The sequence below is a fragment of the Myiozetetes cayanensis genome, unplaced genomic scaffold (genome assembly GCF_022539395.1).
Source record: "Myiozetetes cayanensis isolate MyiCay16 unplaced genomic scaffold, myiCay2020 scf6-25, whole genome shotgun sequence".
Taxonomy (NCBI): Eukaryota; Metazoa; Chordata; class Aves; order Passeriformes; family Tyrannidae; genus Myiozetetes; species Myiozetetes cayanensis.
Window position 1 is genome coordinate 44,390,482 of NW_026087853.1, and position 25,671 is coordinate 44,416,152.

At 43.9% G+C, this 25,671-nt stretch overlaps 1 protein-coding gene across 3 annotated transcripts in view; it reads left to right on the top strand.

Annotated features, from left to right (window-relative positions):
- Positions 1-2,703: 2,703 nt before the first annotated feature.
- PHRF1 (PHD and ring finger domains 1) overlaps positions 2,704-25,671 on the top strand; it is a 31,451-nt gene continuing 8,483 nt past the window's right edge. For 2 of the 3 annotated variants that reach the window (XM_050335903.1, XM_050335905.1), the window contains exons 1-13: positions 2,714-2,799; positions 8,661-8,775; positions 9,137-9,259; positions 10,802-11,034; positions 12,008-12,091; positions 13,087-13,208; positions 17,624-17,721; positions 18,267-18,439; positions 20,236-20,365; positions 21,510-21,646; positions 22,441-22,628; positions 23,443-23,562; positions 25,502-25,656. In XM_050335903.1, the coding sequence (XP_050191860.1) occupies positions 8,685-8,775; positions 9,137-9,259; positions 10,802-11,034; positions 12,008-12,091; positions 13,087-13,208; positions 17,624-17,721; positions 18,267-18,439; positions 20,236-20,365; positions 21,510-21,646; positions 22,441-22,628; positions 23,443-23,562; positions 25,502-25,656 (1,654 nt within the window). In that variant the 5' untranslated portion in view covers positions 2,714-2,799; positions 8,661-8,684. Of the gene's footprint in view, positions 2,800-8,623; positions 8,776-9,136; positions 9,260-10,801; positions 11,035-12,007; positions 12,092-13,086; positions 13,209-17,623; positions 17,722-18,266; positions 18,440-20,235; positions 20,366-21,509; positions 21,647-22,440; positions 22,629-23,442; positions 23,563-25,501; positions 25,657-25,671 lie in introns of all 3 variants that reach the window. The other variant, XM_050335904.1, reaches the window with a different exon arrangement.

Here is a 25,671-nt window from a genome sequence, read left to right on the forward strand (position 1 = left end):
AAGGAGGATTTGCCAAGCACCAGAGGTAAAGCTCTGTGGAGGGATGCAGCGCTGTCTGGCAGTGGGAAAAGCCTCGTTTGGAGCCCAGAGACCTGGGCGTCGAGCCTGCAGGCTGGCTGGCTGCCGTCTGCTCGAAGTCACACGTCCCCTCCTCAGACATCCGGGGGAGTGGGCACTTTTGGTGGGAATCCCCGCTTCAATCACACTGCTGATGGTCAGGAAATAACACTTCAGGTGTGGATGTGGCCACTGACTGAACAGCAGACATGTGGCTCGTCCTTGGTGAATTGATAACGCGCGCTGTCCGACAAAAGGCAAGAGCTCTGCATCCCTTGTGAGAACTTCCTTGGCATCAGCTGTCCCAGCTCCAATAGATGTTTTGCAATCTGGAGTAAGATCTGGAAGCAAAACCCAGCGCGGGCTCCCTGATAGCTGTTAGCGATTCCCCGCCGAAGGGATTTCCTTACGTGTGTTGCTGAAGCACTTTACCAGCCATCGATGGCTCTGCTCTCCTGTTGCCGGTGGGGAGGGGGGATGGGGGGACAGCCCCTCTTCTGCGTGACAGTCTGCACAATGACAGGCTGTCTCTGTTGTCATTTTGTGTGCGTGCTATGTGGGGGTTTTTGTTTTCACCCAGTAGCCTTAGGGGAAAAGTCACGTATTTTACATCTTTCCCAGCACAGGGCTGGTGCCCGAGTTGGAGAGAAATCGTCCTTGGAGCACACCAGCCCCTCTGCCCTCCAGGGGTGAGCCGACAACAAAAGCAAGGCACAGCCATGGAAAATACTCACTTTGCTTTAAAATAGGTATTTTTGCGGGGAGTAACATGGCTGGGTACTGCCCCAACACTTCCCTGTTAGCACTGCTGCTTCTGCCAGCTGCTCTGCAGGGCACGGGAGACACGTGCCGATGCCTGCTGTGCTCTGCCAAGTCACTCACCTCTTCCAGGCAGTGCCTAACATTTCAGGTTTTATTAAAAAAAAAAAAAAAAAGTCCTTCCCCTGACTGTAGGCACACAGGGAAGGAGTGTGTTTTGAAGCGATGCTTGCACAGCTGGCTGCCTGCACAGCCAAGCCGTGGACGTTGCTCGGACCTCCCTGAGTGTTGCGTTAAGCCATCCAGTGTGGAGTGGGGCCGGCGCGGAGCCAGACGAGAGCATGGCCGGCAGGAGGATGCGGGATGCGGCGGGCGAAGCGCTCGCCTGCAGTCCAAGAGACTGGCGCATTGGGCCCTCGCTCTGGATGTGCCATCGTCCAAGTCTTTAAAGGAACAGTGAGATCCCCTGGGCTCAGAGGATGATATGCCACTGCCCTGGCAAGGCCCCGAGCCTGAGGGCTTTGCCACAGTGCTGGTGGGTGCTGTTTGCCCTCAGCCCCCGCCCTCCCTCCACCTCCAAACAAGTTCGTGGCTCAGCCCTTAATCTCTGGGATGAAATGTCCTGCTGACACGGCCTGTGCTGCCCCGGGGAGAGCCCCCGCTTAGCCCAACCCTGCAGCTCTTCCCTTTGTTCCCAGCTGGCTTGCAGTCCCCGCGGCGGTGCCAGAGCCACGATGCGTGCGGTGACAGGGACCTGCATCCGCGGATGGCGGGAGAGCGTTACGGGATGCCCTGGGCTCCGGCCCTTTGTGCCCGCCTTGGTGCGGTGCCGGTGCCGCTGTGCTGCCCCGTGGGCTCGGGGAGCAAGCCTAAAGGGGGGACATTCCCCCACCCTATCCCTGGGGCTGTCAAACACGGCATCAATTAACACGCAAATAAAAAGCTGTCTCTTCGCGGGGCAGCTCAGCTCTTGCCTTTTCTAACACGAAGGCGGTGCGTGTTCACCGGCTGTGCCATCATCAGCGTTTTCACACCGACCCGTCCCGCTTCGCCCCTCTCACAGGCCCCGAGCGGGCAGGCAGCAGCAAGGCTGGCGCAAGTTTTGCTTCGCTCTGTGTTCTCTGGAAAAGGACCTCGTTTTCTCCCCGGCCCCCGTCTCATTCCTGACAATGACCCGAGTGTGTGCGAGGACACGCACGTTAGCGCTGGGTCACGTCCGCCTGCGAGCACAGCCTGGGCTGCGCTCCCCTTGCCGGCGGACAGCCGAGGACAGCCCGGCGGAGACCCACGGCTGATGGAACAGTGCGAAACCAGCCCTTCTCCTCTACGTGCGTGCGCTCACCCAGTGCCACGGGAACATTTGGGTCGGGCCCAGCCACACGCAGTTAGAGGGGGAGGGAAAAAAACACCCACGGTCTGAGCTGCCTTCGAGAATATTTAGCACTGATCCGTGTCCTCCCGCACCGCACGGGCCGGACTGGGCCGTGCGCGGATGCTCCCAGCCCCGAGAGACGGCCGCCGGCGGAGCGGAGCGGAGCATCCCGCGGGCGCAGCCCTGCCGGCTCCCCGCACGCCTCGCAGCACGGTGGCCTTTGCGTCCCGCTTCCCCTCCAAAGCTTGGGGACACCGGGCAGGGATGGCAGGGATGCCCTGCTTCCATGGGACAACCGGGAGCGGCCGGAGCGGAACAGGCACTGCCCACGGGGGATCAACCGGTGCGGCCCCGCCTCGCGGCCCCACAGTGGTACAGCCCGGCGTGCCCCCCCTCCCCCGCAATGGTTCAGCCCCACGGCCGCTCTCCCCCCACCAGTAGATGGTTCGGCCCGACCCCCCCGCCGACGCGCGGTGGTTTCGGCCGGTGGCGCCCCGTGACCCGCCAGTGTTTCCCCAGCGCTTCCGGGGGAGAGGCGGCCGCGGGGTCCCGGGATGTGACCGAGCCCGGGGCTGCTCCTGCCGGGAGTGTGAGCGCCGGGCTGCTCCTCGGTGAGTGCCCGGGGAAGGGCAGGGCGCCTGCCGGTGGCCTGGGCGGGCTGCGGCGGCGGCTGGGCCGCGGGAGTTGCGGGGCGGCCGCCCGTCCGCTCCGGAGGGGAATTGCCCCGCCACGCTCGGGGTCGCTTGTTTGGTGCCGCTCCGATAACCAGCAGCGACAACACAGTGTTTATTGGGCTGTTTTCGGGCGGGAGGCGCCGCCGCGGGAGGGCAGCCCCGGGCCGGGCTCTCCGCGGGTGTCCCGGGATTCCCGCGGGAGTGTCCCGCGGGTTGCGGAGGGGCCGGGCGGGCTCGGGGGCGCCTCGGCCCGGCAGCCATCCAGCTGCCTTTGCAGAGCGCTAAATAAATACGCTAAATACATACTAAGGATAGTAAAAAAAAAAACAACCAACCAGATGTTTCCGGCGTGTCGTGTCTGCACCTCCCCCTTCCCCCCTCTTCCCTTTCCACCTATTCCCGCTGTGTTCGGTGCGCCCACGGGTGCTGGAGAAGTTATCAGCTCTTTCAGCCAGCGGCTGGCTGGCAAATAAAAATGATGTTTTGCTTGCAATTTTCTTCTTTGATCGTATATTATTAGCTTATCACAAGGTCGTGTTCAGTCGTTAAAGCTTTGCCCCGAGGGACCTGCTTACTAAGAGCTTTCTGAGCTGTGTCACTGGTCCGCCCCACACTCTGTGACAGGGGATGGGTGTGAGTTTTGTAGTTTCAGTTGCTGACTTTCCTGCAGGTTGTTGCCGTGTGTGCGTTGCTGATGTATTGCAGAGGTGTCTGCTGTGTTATTTCCTTTCTGGTAGGTCCGTGGGTCTTGTTTGTTACGGCTATGCAAAAAAAAGTGTGTGAGGTTTTTCTTTGGTTTCTGTTTGTTTGCGTTTGTTTTGTTTTGTTTTCCCGCAGTCATGCCCATAAACAGCAGGGGAAGCTGTAGTTGAAGGTGAGATTGGTGTGAAAGACTGAGACTGAAAGGGAATTCACCAGTAAGAGTGACTTTTCCTGGGAAAGGAAGCCTGTTAAGAAAGAGGAGGATGTGTTAAGTTGGAGAGTGTTTAATTCACAGCTGGAAGCAGAGCCAATGGCTGCAGGGAATTGTAGACTGGGAATTCCATAGATCTTGGCTGCTGCTTTGAATACAGAAATACAAAATGCCTGGCTGCTCCTCTGGGTAAGATGCAGCACTTCAAAAGTGCTTTTGGAAAGCCTGTGTGTTGCTTTGTTTGCATTACCAACTCCCCAGAGAGCTCCTGGGAAAGCTCTGCTGGACAATTTTCCTCCTGGAATTCAGGGTGGCTAAATTTAGAGCAGGGCTAGAATGGGTGACAGATAGGCACTTCCTTGCCTACCCCGAGATTAATTTTCTGTACCTTATCTCTTAGGTTCTTCAGTTGTTTAAATTGTTGCATGGGAAGTTCTGATGGTAGTATTTAAGAAGTTCTGTTTTTGTGGTTTTGTTGTTGTTTTTTTTTTTTTTTATTTAAACAGGGATCTAAATTTAGATTTAGAGAACTTTTTTAAAGCTCCCTGTGCATGCTAGACTGATAGTGCGCACTTCTAGGCCGTATGAGTCTCTTGTTAAGTTAAATAATTTCCCTGCCAAGTTGTCTTAATTTACCTTTGGAATGTGGTGGTGGCAGATAGTATTCACACCATATCCAGATGTTTTCCAACTGTGTACAGTAATGATTTTTATAACTCTTGTTTTCTTTTCTTCAAATGTTGCATATGAAATTGGAAACAAACCCAAGTGTTCTCTGATGTAAGATAATGGTTTTCCAGAGACAACCCAATTATTTGGTTGAAAAACAAAACCAAGAAAAACACAATCAAACCCCCTCCCCCAAAAAAAAAAAACCAACAGATAAAGCAGATGTCTCAAAGAGAACTGAAACCTCATGAATTTGAATATTTAGCGGACTGAAGTTTAGTAATAAGTGGTCTTTGGAATATGATGTCTCAGTAATGGCCCATGAAATTAGATCAGGATTCAAAACCACCCTGTGAGAAAATCTTGTGAGAAACTTTTCTTTACCTGTGTATAATCCTGAGTGTGACCCAAGCAGATTAAAGTAAATGCCTTGTCTAGTAGCTCCACTGTTTCTAAAAACCCAAGAAACTACTGTGAGAAGTTATTGGAGGGGGAAATCAGTTGGTGCTAGAAGGGAAAGCACGCGTGGCTGGAAGAGCTGCTGGCTGCTGTAGGCAGCTCTGTTGGCTTCCTGTCAGATCGGATGGAGCTGGAGTGTCTTTTGCAGAATGTGTCTCGTCTTGGGGGTTGGAAACCTGCACTTGCCTTCTAGCTGGAACACACAGAAAGTACGTTACATTACTGATTTGTAATTTATAATTACAGTGTAATGTGTAAGGATTTTAGTTCAAAAACCTAAATGTTTACTGAAGTGCTTGCTTGATAAACACTTGTTCTGGAGGGAACACTTAATCTTCTCTGTTCTTAAAGCCAAAAGAAAGCCCTGTTGCTAATACAGCTTGAAGAAAGCGTTTGTAATTGCTATTTGATTGTACAATTAAAATTACTTAAGGCATCTCTGTGTAAAAATGTAATCTGTCTTAATAGCAAAGCAAGGCTTGCAAGTTGTACTGCAGCAGAGTCTGTGCTGTGGAAGGGACACAGCACTCAGAGCAAACCCGACTTGGTCCTAGTGAGGCTGTGTCTTGGTGGAGGAAAGCTGGGGAAGGAAACTGCGGCTGGGGGGAAGCACTGGTGGGGGTAAAGTGATTGAACACCTGCCATGCACTCATCTCTTCTGTGGTTTATTGGTTTATGAAGGTGTTGTGAGGTACTTCTGAATGAGAATTTGAAAGCAGGGGGATGTTGAGGAGGAGGAGGGCAGTGTCTGCCTTCAGCCGACCTGGTGTGCAGCTGTAATCCAGATGCTGGATATGCTGTGCAAATGGATGATGCACCTGCCCAGGGAACCGAGGTGGGCTTTGCTATAAGTGTGAGTGGTATTGAGTCTGAAGACAAGGGATCTCTGGCCAGGTTACCCTGCATCTGTGTTCCTGGGTTGCATCCTAAATTCCTTTGAATAGACTTGCAAAGTGGGATGCAGAAGAGAGGATCGGTGCATATGAGAGCTGCTTATAGCTGAAGGCCTGCATGCAGAGTACTGCACACCACGGGATTTTCCAAGGGACCAAGCAGCCAGGGGTGGGGTACAGCAGTGAGGGCAGGGCCTTGGCACCCCCAAAACTAAAATTAGCTGTAGTTGCTTGAGTCCAGTGGCCTTCAGGGATAACGAGTTGCTTTTTAGCAGTCTGTTTTTATGTCAAAGGAGGACATAGTTAAGGTTTGCCTTGGAGGAAAGACTACAATCTACTCCTTCACCAGACTTCTTGGTTTGCATAATGATAAAAATACTTCCCATCCTATTTTGTATTTGCCAATTCTACCTTGGGGCTGGGTCGAGGAGGGGGATGTGTAAGAAAGATTCTGATGTGGTAAGTGCTGGAGAAAACTGGGCTTTTGTACAGGTGGGTGAGCTCTCTGAAGTGTATCATGAATGTTTTCGTGTTTCACAGTGGTAATTTGTTTGATGTCTTCTGTAAAAAAAAGAAACCACTTGGAAATGCTGCTTATTGTTTTTAAAACACAGAAGAAGGAGCTCTCATGTTAGGTGTACAGTCAACTTTGGTTTCCTATTTTTTTTTCTTAAGAGCAGCTGCCCAGTTTGGAAAAGTAATATTCGTGATGTGCTTAAAATCTCAAATTCACTTCATGTTGCTTGGGTTTTCATTGTCTATTTCCAACTACCCACAAAACAGACTTTTTTTACTGACAGGATTTGAAGGCTCGATTGTTTGCTGCGATACCAGATTTTCCTTAACTCGGAGTTTTGCCTCCGAGCAAAGTACAAGCTTGCATTTGCAACATAAATATGTCAGTTTAGATTGTCAAGTCACAAGTCCTGATTTGTTTGCCTCTGTGCTTAAAGGATATCTTTCTGTGGGGTAACAAGGCAAAAATAACATGGGTAGTTGTTTTATTCCACTACAATGAAGAAATGCAGGCTGTTTGGAAGTGCAGGTAAGTGTGTGTTGGTCAGAACTGTGGCTTACAGGAGCTGCTTTTCGAAATATAAAGATCTTCTTCTCCCTGTGCTTACCTGCTTTGCTTTAAGGAAAACTAGAGAGCAGGGAAATTAAGGTCATGGTCGTAGTGAAGTGGAGGCTTATCCACAGTTTTACTCCCTCCAGCCCTGGTTTTGTTTGGCTTTCGTGGTCCTCAGTGGCTCAGGAGTGCCGTGGCTGGCTGGATGTGGCAGCGACAAGTCAGCAGGAACCCGCTCTATTCCCACAACCTGCCGACGGAGAGGTGGTACAGGCAGAGGTTCTAAATACCCAAATATGACACGTGCCTGCCACCAACCTGCTGTGGGGCCGGTGCTGCCAGTCCTCGCCCTTACATGTCCTGGCTGTCACGTCACCACAGATTTTGCATTGCTGCGGCTAACTGAGCTTTTGAGAGAATATTATATAACTGAGTTTCAGTTTGAATAATTCATGCATACACACTGCTGAAACTTGAAAAATTCCTAGTGTTTCTTCCTATTTTTTAAGTTGCATCACGGAGTGACTGGATTTTGATGAGTCTGCGTGTTTTCAGCTAACATTAATTGTTTTTTAAACACTCCTGTTACCAGCCACAAATTAAGCTAAAAGTTTAAACTGCTATTTAGGCAAGAATCTTACTGAAGTTAGGAGAAATCTTTAAAAGAATTTGGTTGTCTTGAAACTCGATCTTTTTTCTGTTTAGTTTTTTTTCCTTGTGCATTGAAGACTCCATTTGTAATTTAGTCTGGTTTAGCAAAACCTACATTTTTGAGGCTCTTTTAGTGCAGAGCTGTGCCACGTGGCTCAAAAAGGGAGTGTGCAAGCAAGAGCACTTGAATAAAACATTGTTTTGTTCAAAAAAATCTTTTAATATGCAAGATATGTAGTGGGGAGCAGGGAGAGTGGGAGAAGAGCACCTGATTGAAACTTTGTCACACATACAGAAGAATCCATTTTTCTTCATATTGAGATATGATATCTAGCTTTAAGTGTCATTTAATTATATATTTCCATGACTTGCTTATAGAAGTTTGCCAGGGGTCTGTCTGTCTTAATGCTTTGTAGCATTATATGTTAAAAGCTCTGATTTGATTGTCACTGTGAGTTTGGATCATGCGACATCTCGCAGTATCTGTCAGTTTTACTGCCAGCCTGTGCTGATGCACAGCAATTAATGTGATTGCATTAATATGCACCAAATCAAGTCTTATACTTTCCATGGAATAATGGCTGTGAGTTCTGAGACTTCTCTATTTCATGACAGACCTGTGCAAAGGCCGTTGTGTTGTGGGTTTTTTTTAAGGACCTAAGATCTACTTTATTTTCAGTTAGGCAAGATAGAGTATTTTGATTTGAAACACGTATTGTGATCCTGTTAGGCCTAGTTCAAAGGGCCTCTGGTCCCTTTCACTTTTGCATTTTATTTCTAGTCCACAGGATGGTTTTGGAGTTTGTGGTTTTTCTATTGCTGTTTTCAGCAGGGAATTCTGATTATACCTTTTTCTATCATGCAAGAGCCCAAGATGAAGCTGAATCTTTCACCTAAGTTGATTTTCTCAAGCAGCTGGTTCCGTCTAGTCCAGTAGGGCTGTGAAACCTCACATAACAATAGCTGCTTATCTGTAGCTGCCTCTGAATTGAACCTGGGGAAGCTAATCAATGGTGTGGGGAGGGCAGTGTCCCTTCTGCCATTCACATTCACATCTCTGCAGATGTGTTGGATGCTCTTTGACAGACTGATGCCCTGCTTTTGTAGGTGGTGCACTGCCTCACTGAAGTCTGCCTTCTTGCAGGGAGCGGATTTCCAATGTCCTGCCATGGATGATGACAGCCAGGATGAACTGATAAACAAGAATGCTGCTCTGGGAAAGGGCAAAAGGCAATGTCTCGCACTCCTCAGTGAAACAGGTAAATGTGGCTTCTCTGCATGTGTGTGTTTCTGCTTCTAGGTTGGAGAACCTATTAATTTACCCTCAAAAGGGCGATAAAGTTGTATTTCTGACCATTTATCTCTTTTTTTTTTTTTTTTTTCCCCCTGAGAATTTTTTTGGTTTGCTTTGCTTCATAGCTTGTGTATATCAGACTGCTGACATACTTGCCGTGAGTTTCTCAAAATGGGCAGCTTTGATACCACTGCAGAAATCTGGGGTCTCACTTCATACAAAATGTCCTGAGCAGGAGTTCTGATGTCTCCTTCGCTGTTCTGCCTGTCTGTCTGCCTGCCTGCATCAAATAGGTATTTCCTCTCTTCTTCTCTTTTCTTTTTAAGAAAGCAATGGTGGAAATAGCTGTGATTCAGAAGATGATACTGGAAGTGAAGAGGAAGATAATGACACTGAGGAAGAGGAAGGTGAGGAGGACAAGGAAGAAAGTGAAGATGAAGAATTAGAAGGTAGGTCTGTTAATGTCCATTAGCAGGCATTTTTTTTCATAACTGAAGAAGAGTGAGATGAAAGCTTTTCCTCCAGAAATGAAGAATGAAATTCAAATCCACAGATGCAGCTGTGCCGGACTGTACTACGTTAGTAAGCAAACAAATAATATTCCCCAATACTCTAAGCTTTTAAAACATTTGTTTGTTTAAAGACTATGCACTAACCAAAGTGGTGTAGTTGCAGTCATCAGGAGTGAACTCTGCCCCAGCATGAGTTGGGGAAAAAAAAAAAAGTCAAAATTGCAGCAATGGCTCACGCTGTTTTTTCACTTATGAAAGCATGTTTGTTAGTTTGCTTTGGGCCTCTAAAGTGAATGTTGTGTTGGGGAGTTCTGAAAATAAATTACTCTTATGCCTGGGGAGGAGGGAAGAAGACTTGACTATTTTTTCTTTGAAAAAGGAAAGTGGAAGAAGTTACTTGGATTTGTTAATTTTACTGAAAACATACTCTGTAGATACATATACTTCTGACAGTGCTATGGTCAAATTAATATTAGCGTAGACAAAAGTGGAGGGGTTTTATCAGATCTTAAAACTTGTTGAGAAGTAAGGAGCACAATTTTCCAAGTTACCAGCTAGCCTGATGTGAACACAGATGAAAAAATTGATGCCAGGTGCCAGAAAGCTTTATTAATCCATTTTTCAGAGTGTTTTCTGTTATGTCCAGACAGGAAAATTCAGTGGGAAATACAAAAGACAGGAGCCCTATTTTCATTAAAAAACCCAAACCAATACAAAAACAACCAAAAAACCCAAAACCAAACAAAAACCAAAACAACAAAACCAAAAAACCAACAACCCAACAATAGCCTCTTTCCCTCCCCCTCACCCCCAAAGTGAGTATGGGGTTTTTAGGTAACTTTTTGCTGTTTCTTGAAAATGTCAACTTAATTCACAGGTTTTAGGGAAAGACTAACATAAGTCTTTGTATTTTGTACTAAAAATAAAAATACCTTTCAACAATGTGTGCTAAGTCTTTAACTTTACTTAAAACCAGGCTTCTTTAAGTGGTCTCCAAGGCACTTTGATCCCTTGACTCTCAAAATGGTGATATACTGGGGAAATCTTGAATCTGTTGTTCTGCAGATCAGTGTATTGCTGCTGCTTGCCCTCTGAAGTTGGGTACATTACAACTTTATTATAACTTTGTTTTAACTTTGTTGTTCAGTGGTAGTCTAACGTAGCTTACTGTCTTGTTTTGATAATCTGTTGTTTTTCTGCTGTCTGTCCTTTCGATCTCTTGGAAGACTACTCACATTATCAGGCTTTATTTTTCACCAGAGTAATCCATTGCTTTCTAGTGAAGGGATTTAGGAAGAAATAAACCAGCACAAATTATTGCCTTAAACTGGGAAGGCTGTGCTTTGCTCTTGCAGCCTCATAAAATAAGCTTACTTGGAATTTTCTGTGAACCGGTACCCTGTCCTGCCCACCCCCTCTGCCCTCATTGCTGAAGCCCTGCAGCACACGCAAGTTGTTTTTTATCTCTCCCGTCTTAAGATTGTGAAGATGATGATGAAGAAGAGGAAGAGGAGGAAGAAACTGAGGCCGCTGTGGAGGGAATGGCTGATTCTTTGAAATTAGAGCCACGTTTAAATGGAGCGAGCATCTCCTCTGATGAGGATGGGGAAAACTGCCCCATTTGCCTCAACACTTTTAGGGATCAGGCTGTTGGGACTCCTGAGAACTGTTCCCATTACTTCTGCTTGGACTGCATCGTGGAGTGGTCTAAGGTGAGCTGTTCTGTCTGTGATGTCCTGTGGCTTTCTGGTGTGCTCCTCTCTCTCTTCTGATCGTGCTGTTCTGCTGTAATGAGAGCAAAAAAATGTAATATTCATATTTGCTTTAAGCTTTTCTAAACAGACTTGGGTTACTGCTCTGTTTGTCAGGATTCATGTTTGAAGCGTGGGTCTGTTTTTCTTGTACCCATCCTAATCTCTTCTCTGGAAGCTATAATGTCATAAGCAAGTGTATTTCTAGGCATTTTCAGTTCTTTTGCTTTTTTAAGTCAAGACACCAGCAATACTGGTTTTCTCTATGCTTTTTTTAATATATATATATGTGTATGTATATTTCTCTGTATATCTGTCTTTATCTCTTCTTAAATTCTGACCAGTGACCACTGGATGGGGATCTGTTTTAAACATCTAAACATAAAAAAGATGTAAAAGAGTATGACTATCAGCAACTTGCTCTGAATTCAGTTTTCAGTCAGAGTTCCTTGCCACCTGTGTAGTTCCTACAGTCATAAACCAGGGTGAGAATTACAACAAAACTTACTATGTGTGCAGCAGTAACAGTGTTAATTAAATAAAAAAAAAATCACTCTTCCTGAATATACTGTAAGCCATTTCTAGTTGCCCATTTGTCCAAAAGAAAGAAAATGCCTTAAAATGCAAGTACTACTTCAAGGCAATGTTTGGAAGAACTTTGATGTTGCTTTACAATTGAATAATTATTAAATTGCCTCGGTATAATAAATGCTTCTCTAAATATGTATGTTTTCTCTGATCCAACAGGCTGTTTGCAAATCAGATAAGTCAGATTTAAGTACGTAAAATGTCAAGATCATAGCTGTTAAAATGACTACTACATTAATTTAATGCTTATTTCATTAATAATTTAAGACTTCCTTTTTAGAAATTGAATAAAGAGATGCACTTATTAACTGTATTGGGAATTGTATTGTTGGTTTTTTTTTTCTAGAATGCAAACTCTTGTCCAGTGGATCGAATCCTCTTTAAGTACATTAACATCCGGGCACGTTTTGGTGGTAAAATCTTAAAAAAGGTAAGCTTTCTACTGTGGCAAACAACAAAGCCAATTGCCATAAAATAGTTATTTAGAGGTTTACACTTCTAACATGTTTATTTGGTACTTAGCATCTGGATGAATTATTTCTTTTCTGTTTTGAGTTTGCCTTTCAAGGAACTGTAAGAATTTTTTTTCCCCCTTAACCATGTTTCCTGCAATATTGTGTTGTGGCAGAAAGGGTGTTTCTCATAGCTGCCTCTTTTGCATAATGGACAACTGACTGAAAACTCTTCTGCACGGATAAGCCTCTCCACACGTGGAAAGTGCCCCGTGTACTGCAAGTGCTGTACACAGGGAATAGGAATAATCTGGGTTATGCATGATCTCTTCCCCGTGTCTTGCTACCAGCAATGCTGTGTAGCAGTAGGGTGTGTAAGGGGAGAGAGGTGCAGGTAATTATAGAGCTTCTGAAGGCACCGTTTGGAGAGGGGCACAAGGCAGTAGCAGAGCTCTGAGAGACACCGGCTGTGTCTGCTGGTAGTTGCTCATGAAGAAATATTGAAGAGCTGTCACTGCTCTTTATTGATATCAGAAAGATGTTGGGTTTCAGGGGACTTTTAGGGATTTGATGCTCTGTTTTCATAAACTGATGGTTTCTTGCGTTTTGTATTTTAACAAGTGCAAATTTAACATTTAAGTCATATGGGGCTAGCGAAGTTTGTTCTCTTCTTTTATCTTGTTTTTGGGGTCTTTTTGGTTTTTTGACTCCTTTTGATCTTATTTGTGAATTTTTGTTTTGCCTGTTCTTAAAGTGCAGTTTCCTGTATTTGTTGGTGTCTGACAGTAAACAAGCTAAGATGTTTTCAGGCATTTGATCAGGTCTTAGGTGTGTTGAATGAACAAAGGCTCTGATAAGTAACAGCTCTTTTGTTTCCTTCACTGTTAGATTTTGCTGCAGGTACTGTTAATGTGATGATGGGTTTTTAAAAGTGCCACGTTCTGCATAAAATGTGAATCCCTCCTTTGTTTAGATTCCTGTTGAGAACACGAAAACTCAGGGTAGCGATGGGGAGGATGACCCAACCTTCTGTGAGGTGTGTGGCAGGAGTGACCGCGAGGATCGCCTGCTGCTCTGTGATGGCTGTGATGCAGGGTAAGAAAGGCTGAAGCGAACGGAACACCTGCACAGTTGGCCGGTGTTTGGTCCACAGACTGGTCTGGTCTGCAGGCTGCCCCGTGCTGCTCTCCTCAGACTCATCGTGCAGCCAGCTGTGCATCCATGTGCTTACAGTGCAGACATCCATCCCCATGACGTGATGGATCCTTTTCCGGTCATGTAGCAACGTGTGTGTGGAGAGCCTTATGCACATCAGTGCAGCACCCATAGAAACAGGTGACCATGCCTTTAAGTGATGAAGGTGTTTGTGCTTGTCCATGCAACATCTGGGTCCATGAAGGGTAAAAAAATATACATCCTTTTATGTCTCTGAGGGAGGATGTATGGCTGGTCACAGCTGACTGGGCGCTACTGCTGTGCAGGAGAACTGCTTAAGATTCACAGTTTTCTGAAATGTTTTTCCTTTAGAGCCACAGGTCTTAAATTGATTCTCTTACTCTTGCGTACTTCTGTCTCTGCCAACATATTTTTTACCCTCCTTGATTAATAAAATAAATGTTTAAGTAGAGTCATCAAGATATTTGAACACAAGTTTGGGCCTACAGTTTTCTGCTAAAATTTAAAGTCCGTTTGCTGTTTAATCAGTCTTCTGACATTGTCAGTTTGCTGTCAAAAGTTACCCATTGAACAAAGAGAGGTGCTTGCAATGAATATGTAGAGTACTCTTTCAAAAATTTCTTCTAGCAAGCTAACTAGATACCTGATAAGTCTAGTTTTGTCTTTGTGTTCTGTAGTGTCCATGTACAGTGATTCACCTTCTGGAAAACAGACAAAATCAGGAACACCAGATATTGTTAAGAGCGTCATCAGAACGCTGAATTTAAAATACTTAACCAAGACCAGTGTTTCATAGGTCTGACCTCTTTAAGTTCTTTCTGATCTCTCAACAGTTACTCCAATTTTTTGTATAAATTTTTATTTCTAGTTTGATACAGTTCTTTAATTTTTGTCATATTTTCCTAAAATAAGTTCTTTATATATGCTTGATTTCTAGAGTTAGCACTTCCAGATGCACTTCTGGAAAAAGAACTCGCAAGTCATTACTGATGCCTTAAATGGCCAGAAAGAACCCTCGAAGACTCTTTTTGAGTATGAGAAAGCAAAATAGCACTCGTTTATTTACAGCATGCTGGGTGCGTAGGAATCATTTCCGAAGTAGGCACACCAAGTTGCAGAGGTCCTACAGTTTTATACTGTAGTATCTAACAGTGCATCATCTGTTATCATCACCTGCTTCCCCAAACTGTTGGTCCCATCGGACAGCCCTTGCCACACCTCCTGAATCTGAGTTGGTGATCCCAAAGACCCCTTATCTTCATCTTTCTCATCCTACTGCTTGGTCTTTGGCACTGTAGCACACCTTCTGGAACAGTTTTAAGGTTTCTGAGCCACTTTGACTCAGTTATATCAAGCAATGTGCCTGTTATGTCTTATTTTAAGAATATTTCATACAGATAAAATATTCTCTACCTTGCTGCAGTCTTTGTCTATTGGAATTCTTGACAAGAAATGTTAAACAGCATTTTTAAAATTCTTGTACAAAGGTACTAACAGGCCAAAGGCACTACCAGTCTATACCAAAAGTGCTAAAAAGCTATACTAAATCTATGTAATGTAGATTTTAAGGCATCATTACGAGCTCTCCATGGCTGAGGTTAAATCTAGAAAAATGGAGAATAGCTTGTTTCAAATCCTGGTTTCATTCCTCTAGATTCTCTGTCTGACCTGACACTGGATTGACAAGTTCCTCATTTATTTTTGCCAGCAATTCTAAAGCGAACAGAGTTACTGCTTGTAGCTAGACATGGCTTTCTGCAGTGTTCAAACTGTGTGGTATAATGCTGTTATCTTACAAATGTAAGTTATCAAATCTTTTTCCACTGAAACCATTTTCAGATGTCATTTTGGAATGTGACAGCCTAACTTTCTGAACTGTGTAACAATAGCACTAGGACTGGTATGACTACTGGAGTGTGGATGTCGAGTCATTTGAACAAACAGTAGAAAAAGGTTTAATTGCATTATGGTGTGACACATTAATGTATGACTCCATTCAGGTTACCAAGCAGCAAGAAGAGAGTAACAGTGATACAGAGATTGGTGTCAAGAAGTTGAAGAACAGGGCTGCATCCATGACCAAAATTCTTTAATTTCATAGATCTGTTTTTTCTTATTGTTTGTGAAGGCTGAGACAGAATAATGAGGCAGAAGTTCCCCAAAAGCACCCATTCCTTCCTGAAAGGTACAGAAAGTCTGAAATCAGTTCTTCACTGCTGGTCACAGAGCTCAAGAGATTTGTTGAGGACTTGATGGCCAATATCTCTTGCCTTCTGTGTTGCACACAATCCTGGCCAGACCACTCGGGTCACACGGTGTCTTTGTGAGGGGGTGGGTGCAAGAGTGCAATTAAAGGAACCTGAGGGAGTGACTGTGAGTGAGGTGACTTTGCTTTAAGACTGGTTTTTCAGGTTTTGTTGTTTGGTTTGTTTTTTTTTTAAAAACAAGCATCATTCTTCTAGAATATTTAGCACCGAGTGTGATTATGATGATTTTCTGCGTGATGCGGTTCTTTCCATTTCCAAGGGGCTCTAGATAGCTGTTGCAATAGGTTCTTCAGTGTCCAAAGTTTTAGGGCTGAAAGTCTTCGCTTGTCAAATGGGTCATAAGGTGGTTTCAGAACTCCCAGACATAATTTGAAAAGTATGTAATGAAGTTCTTGCTACAAGTACTTTTGCTATGACTTTGGCATGAACATAACAATATTACTTGTCAGAATACTACTTTGGGGAAATGATCTCATTCCTGGTAGCTGGCAGTTGGAGAATGAGCTCTTTTCCCAGAGAAGGAATATACTTTGCTAGTCTAATTTTAAAGTAACAATTTTTTCAAGTAGCATTTTTCCATTTCATCTTCTTCAGTCTCTCAGAAAGAGCATAAAATCTCATCTGCCAAAGTATACTCTTTCATGCAAGGAGAACATGGTATTCCACTTTGTATTGACAATTAATATATATGTATTTTAGTATAAACATAGTATTGGCAGTTTTGACAGTACAGCTGCAAATTGAGCTTATTGCAACATGGTTGTTGGGAACAGGTTTGAAAGACATAATCTGAAGTTTGAGTCATGGAATGAAGGTAGATTAACAGCTGTAGTTTCATTGTTACTTCTTCTGTATTGCTGTAAAATGGGATTAGAGGATTAGACAGTTGCACCTTCCCTTCCCTTACTTTGTGGCCAGGCATTGAGTTATCAGTCAGTGAATTTTGCTAAGAGAAGATGAGACAGAGAGCTTCCCTCTTTTTTCTTATATTTATTTCAGAGTTAAACACTCTACTATACCAGAAATAACAGTAGTCTTCTCTCTTGTAGAAAAAGAACAAAGTTGGTCATGAAATTGCTGATTTGAAGCTGAAACTTACTTGAAAGCTATGATCTTCCTGTGTTCCTTGCCTAAGGAACTTGGTCTAAGCATTTAGTTTTCATAGGAAGCATCTCATTTACTTGGAAAATCTGTTTTAATTCTTTTTAGCAGTGTATCTTGAACATGAGTTGCTTTGAAAATTCTATGCTACTTACACGTGTTGCTTTCTCTGAGTTTAAACTGCTGGATTGAAGAAATTGCAGAGCTTCTCTGTAAGTGGTTGGTGTTCAGTCTGGCTGCTCAGCCTCTTGGGTAGAGAACATTTCAAAGGCCTACCTAGGGGGGCATCATGCTCTCTTCTTTCCTCTTGAGGCTTGGTAAGGACAGTTCCCAGTTGGATGGTGTCTGGAAGTCGGTGTGCTTAGTCTCCAGTCCTGCAAGCAGCTTTATGGGGCCAGTGACTGACCAGTGCTCTGCCACCTAACCTGTGCAATGACACAGAAATCCTAATCACCACTTGTCTTAATCGTGCCACATGTGCATGGGGATGCAGTGCCTTTATTCAGCATAACAAGGCATTGCACTTGACCTGTGCCTTGTCATGCAAAATAAAATGTTCATAAGTGCCAGTAACGTGAATGCTGTGTTGGTTCACAGGAAAATGATGTTGTTTCCTGGTTGCCTGTCTCCCAGTGCTTCTCTTGCCACCATCAGTTTTGGCTCTGCACGTTTCTTGCAGCTTGGGTTCAAATGACCACACAGTGAGGGAAAAATGCTCACTTTTCTAAGCTTTTTGAGCCTAAAGTGATGAAAATACTGCCTAGAATTGAAGGCCCTTGTATAACCATCGGGTAGCATCTTTTCTCTGGAGACTGGTGGAAGTGGATGCATAGACTGTGGTTTCAAGCTTAAGAAAATGAGTCTACCTTACATAGCACGTGGATAGAGGTGAAAGGCTCTCTTCTCTTGTTAAGGACCACATTGTTTGATTTTTTTCATTTTCGATTTTTTTTTCTTCCCCTCAAGGTATCACATGGAATGCCTTAATCCTCCTCTGAGTGAAGTCCCTGTTGATGAATGGTTCTGTCCAGCCTGTGCCCCCATGGGTGCCAGTGCTGCTGCAGGTAAGGGTTTTGTAGTATCCACTCAAAGTAAATATTTTTCTCCTGAGTTAGAAAATGGGAAGCATGTGCTGTTCTGAAGAGGTGTTTAATGTCCTCTTTTTCTGTTTTAAACAACTGTTTTGATAAGTGTTCTCTCTTGAACCGTAAGAGTTGACTTGAAGTCTTGACTGATGAGACAATCCTGTTTATGGAGATTTTCATCTGCATTTACAATCTATGGAGCTGCTCTTGTAAGCATTCTTTAACCTTTCTGGGGCAAGCCCAGCACCTTAATGCAACTGCTTTGTATTACATTGGAAAGAGTTTATCAGTATACTGAACTCAGTTTGCTAAGGTAGCAGCAATTTCTGTTACCTAGGAAAGCATCTTCCTGTGTAACAGCCTGTAACTCTGCTCATTTCATTTTGAGAGGGTGATGTCGTCTTTTGGAGGTGATTGGTTTAAGAAAGGGAATAAGGGAGTGCTGATTTTTTTTTTTTGTCTGAAGTTCTTTAAATGCTTTCACATCTAGAAAGACAAGTGACCTCAGCATCTTTTCTTTCAAGACACAGACCATGTCAGTGAAGAAGAGGTGGCTGCTCTTGTGGCAGATGTTGTTCCCACCACCAGTCGGCTGCGCCCTCACGTCCGGACCCGAGCTATCGCCAGGACCCGGCAGAGCGAGCGCGTCCGGGCAACGGTGAACCGGAACCGGATAACAACAGCACAGCGGATTCAGGTGAGCTGGGGTACTTGGCTAGGGAGCATCTGGAAGAACCTCGTGGAAGAGCTGAGAGAAATCCCCACCTGAGTAGCTCAGCTGTCTGTGTTGACTGTCCGTAGCACAATGTGTAGTAGTTACAGAATTCTTTTTAACCGAGATGGAGAACATGTGCAAATGGAGTGCAGCACATGGCCAAGACTCTCTGTTTTAAATGCTGCAGTAGCTTCCTCTCTTAATCTGTGTTTTTATCACCTCTGGTGTGAGCAAAATTGTATTTTTTTTTCCCAGTGGTTATTAACGCACAGTTTGTGCATCACATCTGTTTCTTTAGCATGTTTATTTGACAGTTGCGTATTTTTTTTATTTGTCCTTCTCCTTCTTTTCCCGTAGCAGTAGCAGCTTGTTGATCACCCTCAGCCCAACTGAAGAGAAAAATTTAGTATTTTCAAGGTTTCTATGAGCTGAAATTCAGCCTCTTGTTGAAGAAAAAACCCCAGGTGCTAGTGTCCTCAGTAATGTGGCAGTGTGACTTCAGCCACCTTAACAGTACCAGAGAATCTATGCAAGGAAGTATCCCTGATACCCAAGATCCCTTCTTACAGTATTAAGTACAGGTTGAAATAATAACTGCCATGAACGAAGATGTAGCTTGCCTGAAGTTTTTATCATGTTTTTCCCCTGGATTAAGGACTTTCCAGAGAGCTCTAGCTGTTGTTAAATTCATTATGTCCTCTATAAACGGAGGTGATCTTGACTGCCAAACCCCACTGTCTCAAAACCCAGGCCTTTTAATTTTAGCTTTAGAAGAATTAATAAAGTAGAACATGTTGAGGAATCATGTGATGCATTGTTGTTAAGTAATGATATCTGAGTAGTCGGGGCTATATTTTGAGAAAAAGTAATGGGAGAAGAGTGCTGCTTGAAGTGAAAGACTATGCCAGGGAACTGCTGCTACTTTTCTTTCTTTCCCTACCTCTTGTTTTAGAAATAGTGTGCAGCTTTTTCCTGCAGGTGAGACAAGTGGTGCCCAGGGACTTTACCATTGCATAGTCGTGTCAGCCTGGGAATCCAGGACTTAAGAGGCGTTTCTAGCTCTGCTTCTCAATGTGCAGGGATGATTACAAACTAGTAAGGCACTGTTATTTATTGCCTTTGAATAAAAGTGCATCTTATTTTGGCTCGTACCTTGAGTTGGCTGAAGCTTAATTCCTCTGGTTGAGGGTGTGTAAGCTGTTGTCCTCAAAGCACAGTGAGAAGCTGGCAGCATGCATCCCTGAGTGTAGAGAGGAACTGACCTGTGAATCTGAAACTTGTTGGAGAAGCCCCTGCTAATGACAATGAAGGGATGTTATGGCAAGGTGGCTCACAGGGAGTCCCCTAATGTGTACGTTTCACAGGTCAGTCTGACCTAAAGAATGAGGTGTTTAATACAGGGGATCTGTACTTTTTTGGCTTTTCAGTCTTTGCTCACCACAGTCTGTGTGATGAGGCAGAGGTCAGGTAGGTGAATCTGAGAAAGTTCTTGGGTGAACTCTTTCACTGAGGAAATGTCAGTCTCGGGGATTGTTCTCATTTAAAGAGTTACACTAGCCATGACTTGTAATTCTGAACAAGGCCAAAGAGCAAGGTCATTAATATGTCAGTCAGTAGATGAGGAAAAGTGACATAATTGCTTAACTGTCAGCTTGGTGATATGGGGGGGGGGGGTCCTTATTCGAATCTCAAATCCATTTTTCATCAAATGCTTTTATAAGTAACTTGTTGCTGTCCTTTGGATACCTGTATCATGCACCTTCTAATCCCCCACGCAGCACGTGCCAAGGTACCTCATGTCATCACTTCTGGATGAAACAATTGAGGCAGTTGTAGCAGGTCTAAACACAGCCGTCTACCAGCGTCCTCTTACACCACGGGCTCCTGCTAGGCAGAAAAGAAAAACAGGTAAGGACATTAGGCACTTTTCTAGGAAAGCCCAAATCATGCAAAGTACTGTACATCTGCTGTATGCTGCCACACCTGTGCAGCTAGGGAAGTATCCCACATGCATTTTTTCTTTTCCTGTACCACCTCTGCCCAGAAGTGTCTTGTCGTAGTTACAGGGGCCAGGAGGAGTTTATTGCTAGGTAGGCATAACCAAAACTATGTATTCTACACCCTCTGTGTCATTTCTGATGGACTGTTAATAATGGATCATTTGCAGCAGCTGCCCAGGGCACACCTGGCACCTCGGGCTACAAGCTGGGTGTTAAAGAACCCTGCGAGGCGTGTTTCTTTGTCTTCACACCAGTGACTCAGCTGTGATAACTGCCCTCTGGGGAGGCATTAGCAGCTTCACACACAGCCTGAGGGGTCGTCTCTGCTAATGGGCCACAATGGACTGGCATAATAGGCACCTGTGATGACCTAGACCATCAAAGATTCCAAAACTATCCCATAACTCACAGAGTTAAATCACCTGTTGTGGAACTTCCACCCTGGGAGAGGTACTGGACATGCCCACCTAAATTTGAGCATATATAATCTTGGGGTTTTGGGACTTCTGGTACCACTCATTGGATCCAGAGAAGGACCAGAACTTCATAAGGACTGCGACTGCCACTCTTGACAAGACTGCAGTCATTACTTCAACAGAACTGTGACCATTATCCAGACCAACAGGTTTTCTTTGCATTTTATTTTGTACCTAGGGGGGCCACGTGGTGCTCAGCACAGGGGCTAATGAACACTGTTCTGTTCTTGTCCCAAAGTGCTGGGTTATACATCTGTTTTGCAGCTTAAAACCAGTTTTTCTATGTGTCATTATATTTATTGTAATCTTTTTAGTAAGTTGTGACTCTGACTTGTAACCTCTCTTGAGCTGGGTTCATTTCTCCAGCCAGCTTACTTTTAAACCAGCACGTTTTGAAGGTTGTTTTTAAATAAATCCTAATTTATTTATATTGTATCACTTTTTCTGCTGCTCTGCTGTTGGTGGCACAGTGTATTCTATTTGAGCTGCTTCATGTGTCATGGGGTACGAAAAGGGGAGCACAGGGTAAAACACAGTGATGGCACTTAGCCAGATCCTTGGTTTTTGTCCCATCAGGTAGGCGGAAGAAAGTAGGAGGCAAAAAAAGAACTCAGACAAAATCTGCTGGAAAGAAGAGTTCAGGGACGCAGCTGAAGAGACGCAAGCGCCTGACAAAGAAGAGAAGGGGGAAAAAGACGAGAGTAAGATCACATGTGAGTTTCTGCCAGTCAGTATCTGCCATATTTCAGCCCTCTCTAAAAGCACTATAACATGGGATTCAGTTGGAAGAAATGCCATCGTACAATCATAGCAGGCACCTTTCTGTGTGGTGGGAGTGTGTCCAGTGTACTCCAGAAAGATGCTGTACATGGAAATTAACTGCAACTTCCAGGCAGGCCTTCTGGGTTTGCTGACAAATCCTGTTACCTGAACAGTTGGGATCAGACTGTAAAGCATGTCCTGCAGGCTTTGTGTTCTGCCTTGTCATTCAGCTGTGGTGTTTGCTTGGTACTGATGCAAGCTCAGTTAAAATTACCACCACCTATTCGTTTTAATAGGCTGTGGATGTTTGTGTCTGTGGTGCTGCAAACCTAGTTAATTAGCCATAAGGATTCTCAAAATTCCTTTCAGTTCTGGGTAATGTTCTCCTGTTAATTACACTGAATAACTCTGCACCAGTTTGACTTCTGTCATCAGCTACCTTAACTAGAGTTTACCTCCTACAGACAGAACTGTCCTCCTTTAATAAGCAACCAGCGTTTTGAGTTGACATTAAAGATTTTTAGAAACTTAATATATCTTATCTGATACATGCAGATCTGTTTGAAGTGACATATAGGCCACAGTTAGAAGTTCATTAAATGCTTTAAAACAAATATAGACAATAAATGCACACCACTTCTGCATCAGTAACCTGATGACTCAGCCTTTGAAGAATTTGGAGCTTTAAATGCAAGGTATGTACCTGCCCTAACATACAAATAACCCAATCTCTTTATGTGTGCAGGTGAAAAATGAGATTACTGCTCGATCCCGTATTGCAAGAACTCTTGGTCTTAGTAAACCTATGCGTGGGGCCTCACTCCCTTCCATGTACAAACCCACAGAGCCCTCACTTGGTCTGATGAGAGCAGATATTGGAGCAGCTTCTCTGTCTGTGTTTGGGGATCCATATGAGTTGGATCCTTATGAAAGGTAAGATATCTCTGGACTATGATCAGGGACCTGATAATTTCACAAGTGTTGGGTCATTTGTACATGCGACTTCATTCAGAGTGTACAACTCGCATCTAAAGGCAGCTTTGGATACACAACCCATCGTAGCACATTGGCCTGTTCTTTCTTTCCTTCTGGGCAGAGTTGCTGAGCTTTTAAAGAATCAGCCTTCTCTAAAGAGCTCTGCTGAAATAATCAGCCTCGTGGAAACCTTTAATAAGATCTTTGGGGTTATTGAAAGGTTGGAGTCTGAAAGAGTCTGATCCTGATCCATCACTTTCTATTTATTTATTATAAGTGAAGATAGCTAGCATGTTTGATACACAATAAAAACTGACTTAATATAGGATTAAATGGACCTGTGAAATCTTCCGTGCTTCTCCTTCATCTTCACTTTTCTAGAAACTTTAAAATGAGGAGAAATCTTACTATGCCATAGTTTGTGTCACTCTTGAACTTTGAATTTTGGGGAGGGGACACTGAAATTATTGTTGGTGAAATTTAATTTTCCACTGAATAAGTCTTTTTGAACCTTTCATAAAAGGAAATTGTCCATTTAATATTTTAGAAATAAAAATCTACGTTTGAGTCTCTGCTGGCTGAATTACGCTATTTTATTTATATAGCCACAGAAAATAAGTACATTGCACAGATATTTTTTCAGTGTACCGTAATACAAGAAACGATGCTCTCTAACTGTGTCTGTCCTAGTAGTATTATCTACTTCATCTGTTTGATGTGAAAAACATTTCAGACAATTTCAGGGTTCATGTGTGTGTGTGTTTTACCACAGTAATGAAGAGGTTCCAGCAAATCCAGATTCACCAGTGAGTGCCAAAAGGAGAGTGCTCTCCCAGTCGGCACTGAGGTCTCACCGTCCTGTAGCTAGACCCATTTCTGTGGGGCTTCCCAGGTAAAAATCCATTGTTATTCAGTTTTATTTTTCTTAGTTGTCTAATGACCCTAACAAAAGAGTAAATGGGATGATCATCCTGGTTTAAACCCTTTTCTTGCCTCTTTCAAAAAGAATATGTGTGTGTACATGCATGCCTGCATAAGTGTAGATAAATAACCACATCAATTTGTGCAAAAATTCTTTTTTTCATGTTGAAGGACACACACTCTTTCATACTACCTTTAACATTTACACTGAAATTTAAAATTAGTATTTCCACCCTAATCTGACTCTTCTTGCTTTCTGTTTTGTGTTTGTTTAGTCACTCCATTTCTATGTTTTAAAACATTTATGTTTTAGAAGTCTCATTTAACCTTTAAATAACCACTTGCTTCTTTGAGAGATCCAAGGAATCTAATTGCACACCCAAAGTAGATGTGGGCTGTACCCACCTCATTCAGTTCCTTTGCCATTTGTTGGAGCTCAGAAAATTGAGAAAAAACCTCTTTGTTTGATCCTGCAGTTTAACAGTAGCATTGCCGCCTGACAGATGTCTGTGTGTTACGCACCTGCAGAGTCCAGGGAGCCCTGGGTGCCCCCCACTGGCAGCCACAGGGAATTCTCAGAACTGAGGGGTAGGACAGAGGGAGCCAGGAGCATGTCAAGAAGAAAACAAATGGGGAAAATCACTGAGGCCGCTACCAACTGCGAGGCTTAGAGAACTGAAAAGAAATGAAAGGGAGCTCAGCTTAAGTTATTAAAGGTGTGAGAGCTTTACATGGCTGTCCTCTAGTGCATCTGCCTTACAGTGAAGTTTGGTTTCTCAGGATTAAGGCAGTGTATTTTTATGATAACTTGGTATTTCTCTACCTTTCCCATCTCAGTTCTGAAGGAGGCCTTTCAGGAAGCTTTCCATGTCCTATGAGTTATTTGAGTAGCATATTGTTTAGAAGGTAGAACTGTTTAGCTGACATTCAACTTTTCTAAAGGCTTGATTTGCCAGGACTACACTGAATTTCCTGGTCTGGCCTTAGCAGCCAATTCTTGTAGCATTCCCATTTTGTCTTTCTGATGTATGTTGTTACAGGTGTTTTGGCGTACATTATGTTAATAAAGCTTGCTTTGTTGTCATACAGAAATGAAATGTAGCTCCCTCAAAGAGCTGGGTCTATTGGCCCTTTTAGAAGTTTGTTTTTCAGAAAACCCAAACAAAACAAACCCCCAAGTCCCATCAACACAAAAACAAAGAGAGAAAAGAAAAAAAGCCAAATACCAACACCAGAAACACCCAAACCTTTTCAGTCCATATTTCAAGAACCAAGAACTTAGACCATCTTCATAAGACTGAGTAAAGCATGAAGGGAAGTGTTTTGTGTTTTCACGTGTGGCACCATTGCTGTTGTTTTTCAGTGTATTTCTTCTATGCCATGCTCTTAAGTACCCTACCTGTGGCACCTTGTGTAGCTTTACTGGTGCTGAACACTGGTTCAAGCTGTGTCTTTTTTTTTTTTAGATAGGAATGTAGACCTGAGGAATAGATTGTGTGTGTGTGTGTTTGTGGGGGCGAGAGAGGCAGCTAGGATGGAAATACCTCTGAAGTGATGAACAGTGATTTATGCTTCAAAGATGCATACTAAATGGACAGGAAAGTTAATCTTGACACACAACACAGTGAGCACCACTCTTAAGATTTGAAGCATTTGTTAGCAAAAAGCCTCAGGTGTGATTACAGGCTTTTCTATCTTGTGGTGTTCATGTGTGAAGTCAGTAAAAGCTTCACCTTCTGTTTGTCAGAGAGAGATGGGCACTGAGTGACTAGTGAAGCCAAAACTAGTAGTGGACTTCTCTGGCTGACCTCTGTTTATGCCCTTGACTTTGGTTTCTTTGTAATGTAATGTGTGTGTATAGAACAAGTGCTGTAAGAGTAAAGGAAATATAACCCCTCTGAAACATGCAGAAGCAGCGTGCCTGCCTTGAGTCCCGATCAAGAAGCAGAAGCTGCGCCTGTGCCTGACCTGTTGGGAAGCATCCTGTCTGGACAGAGCTTTCTCATGATGAGTAGTTCAGATGTGGTCATCAACAGAGATGGTTCACTGACAGCAAAGAAGGCAGGTAAGGACTTGGCAC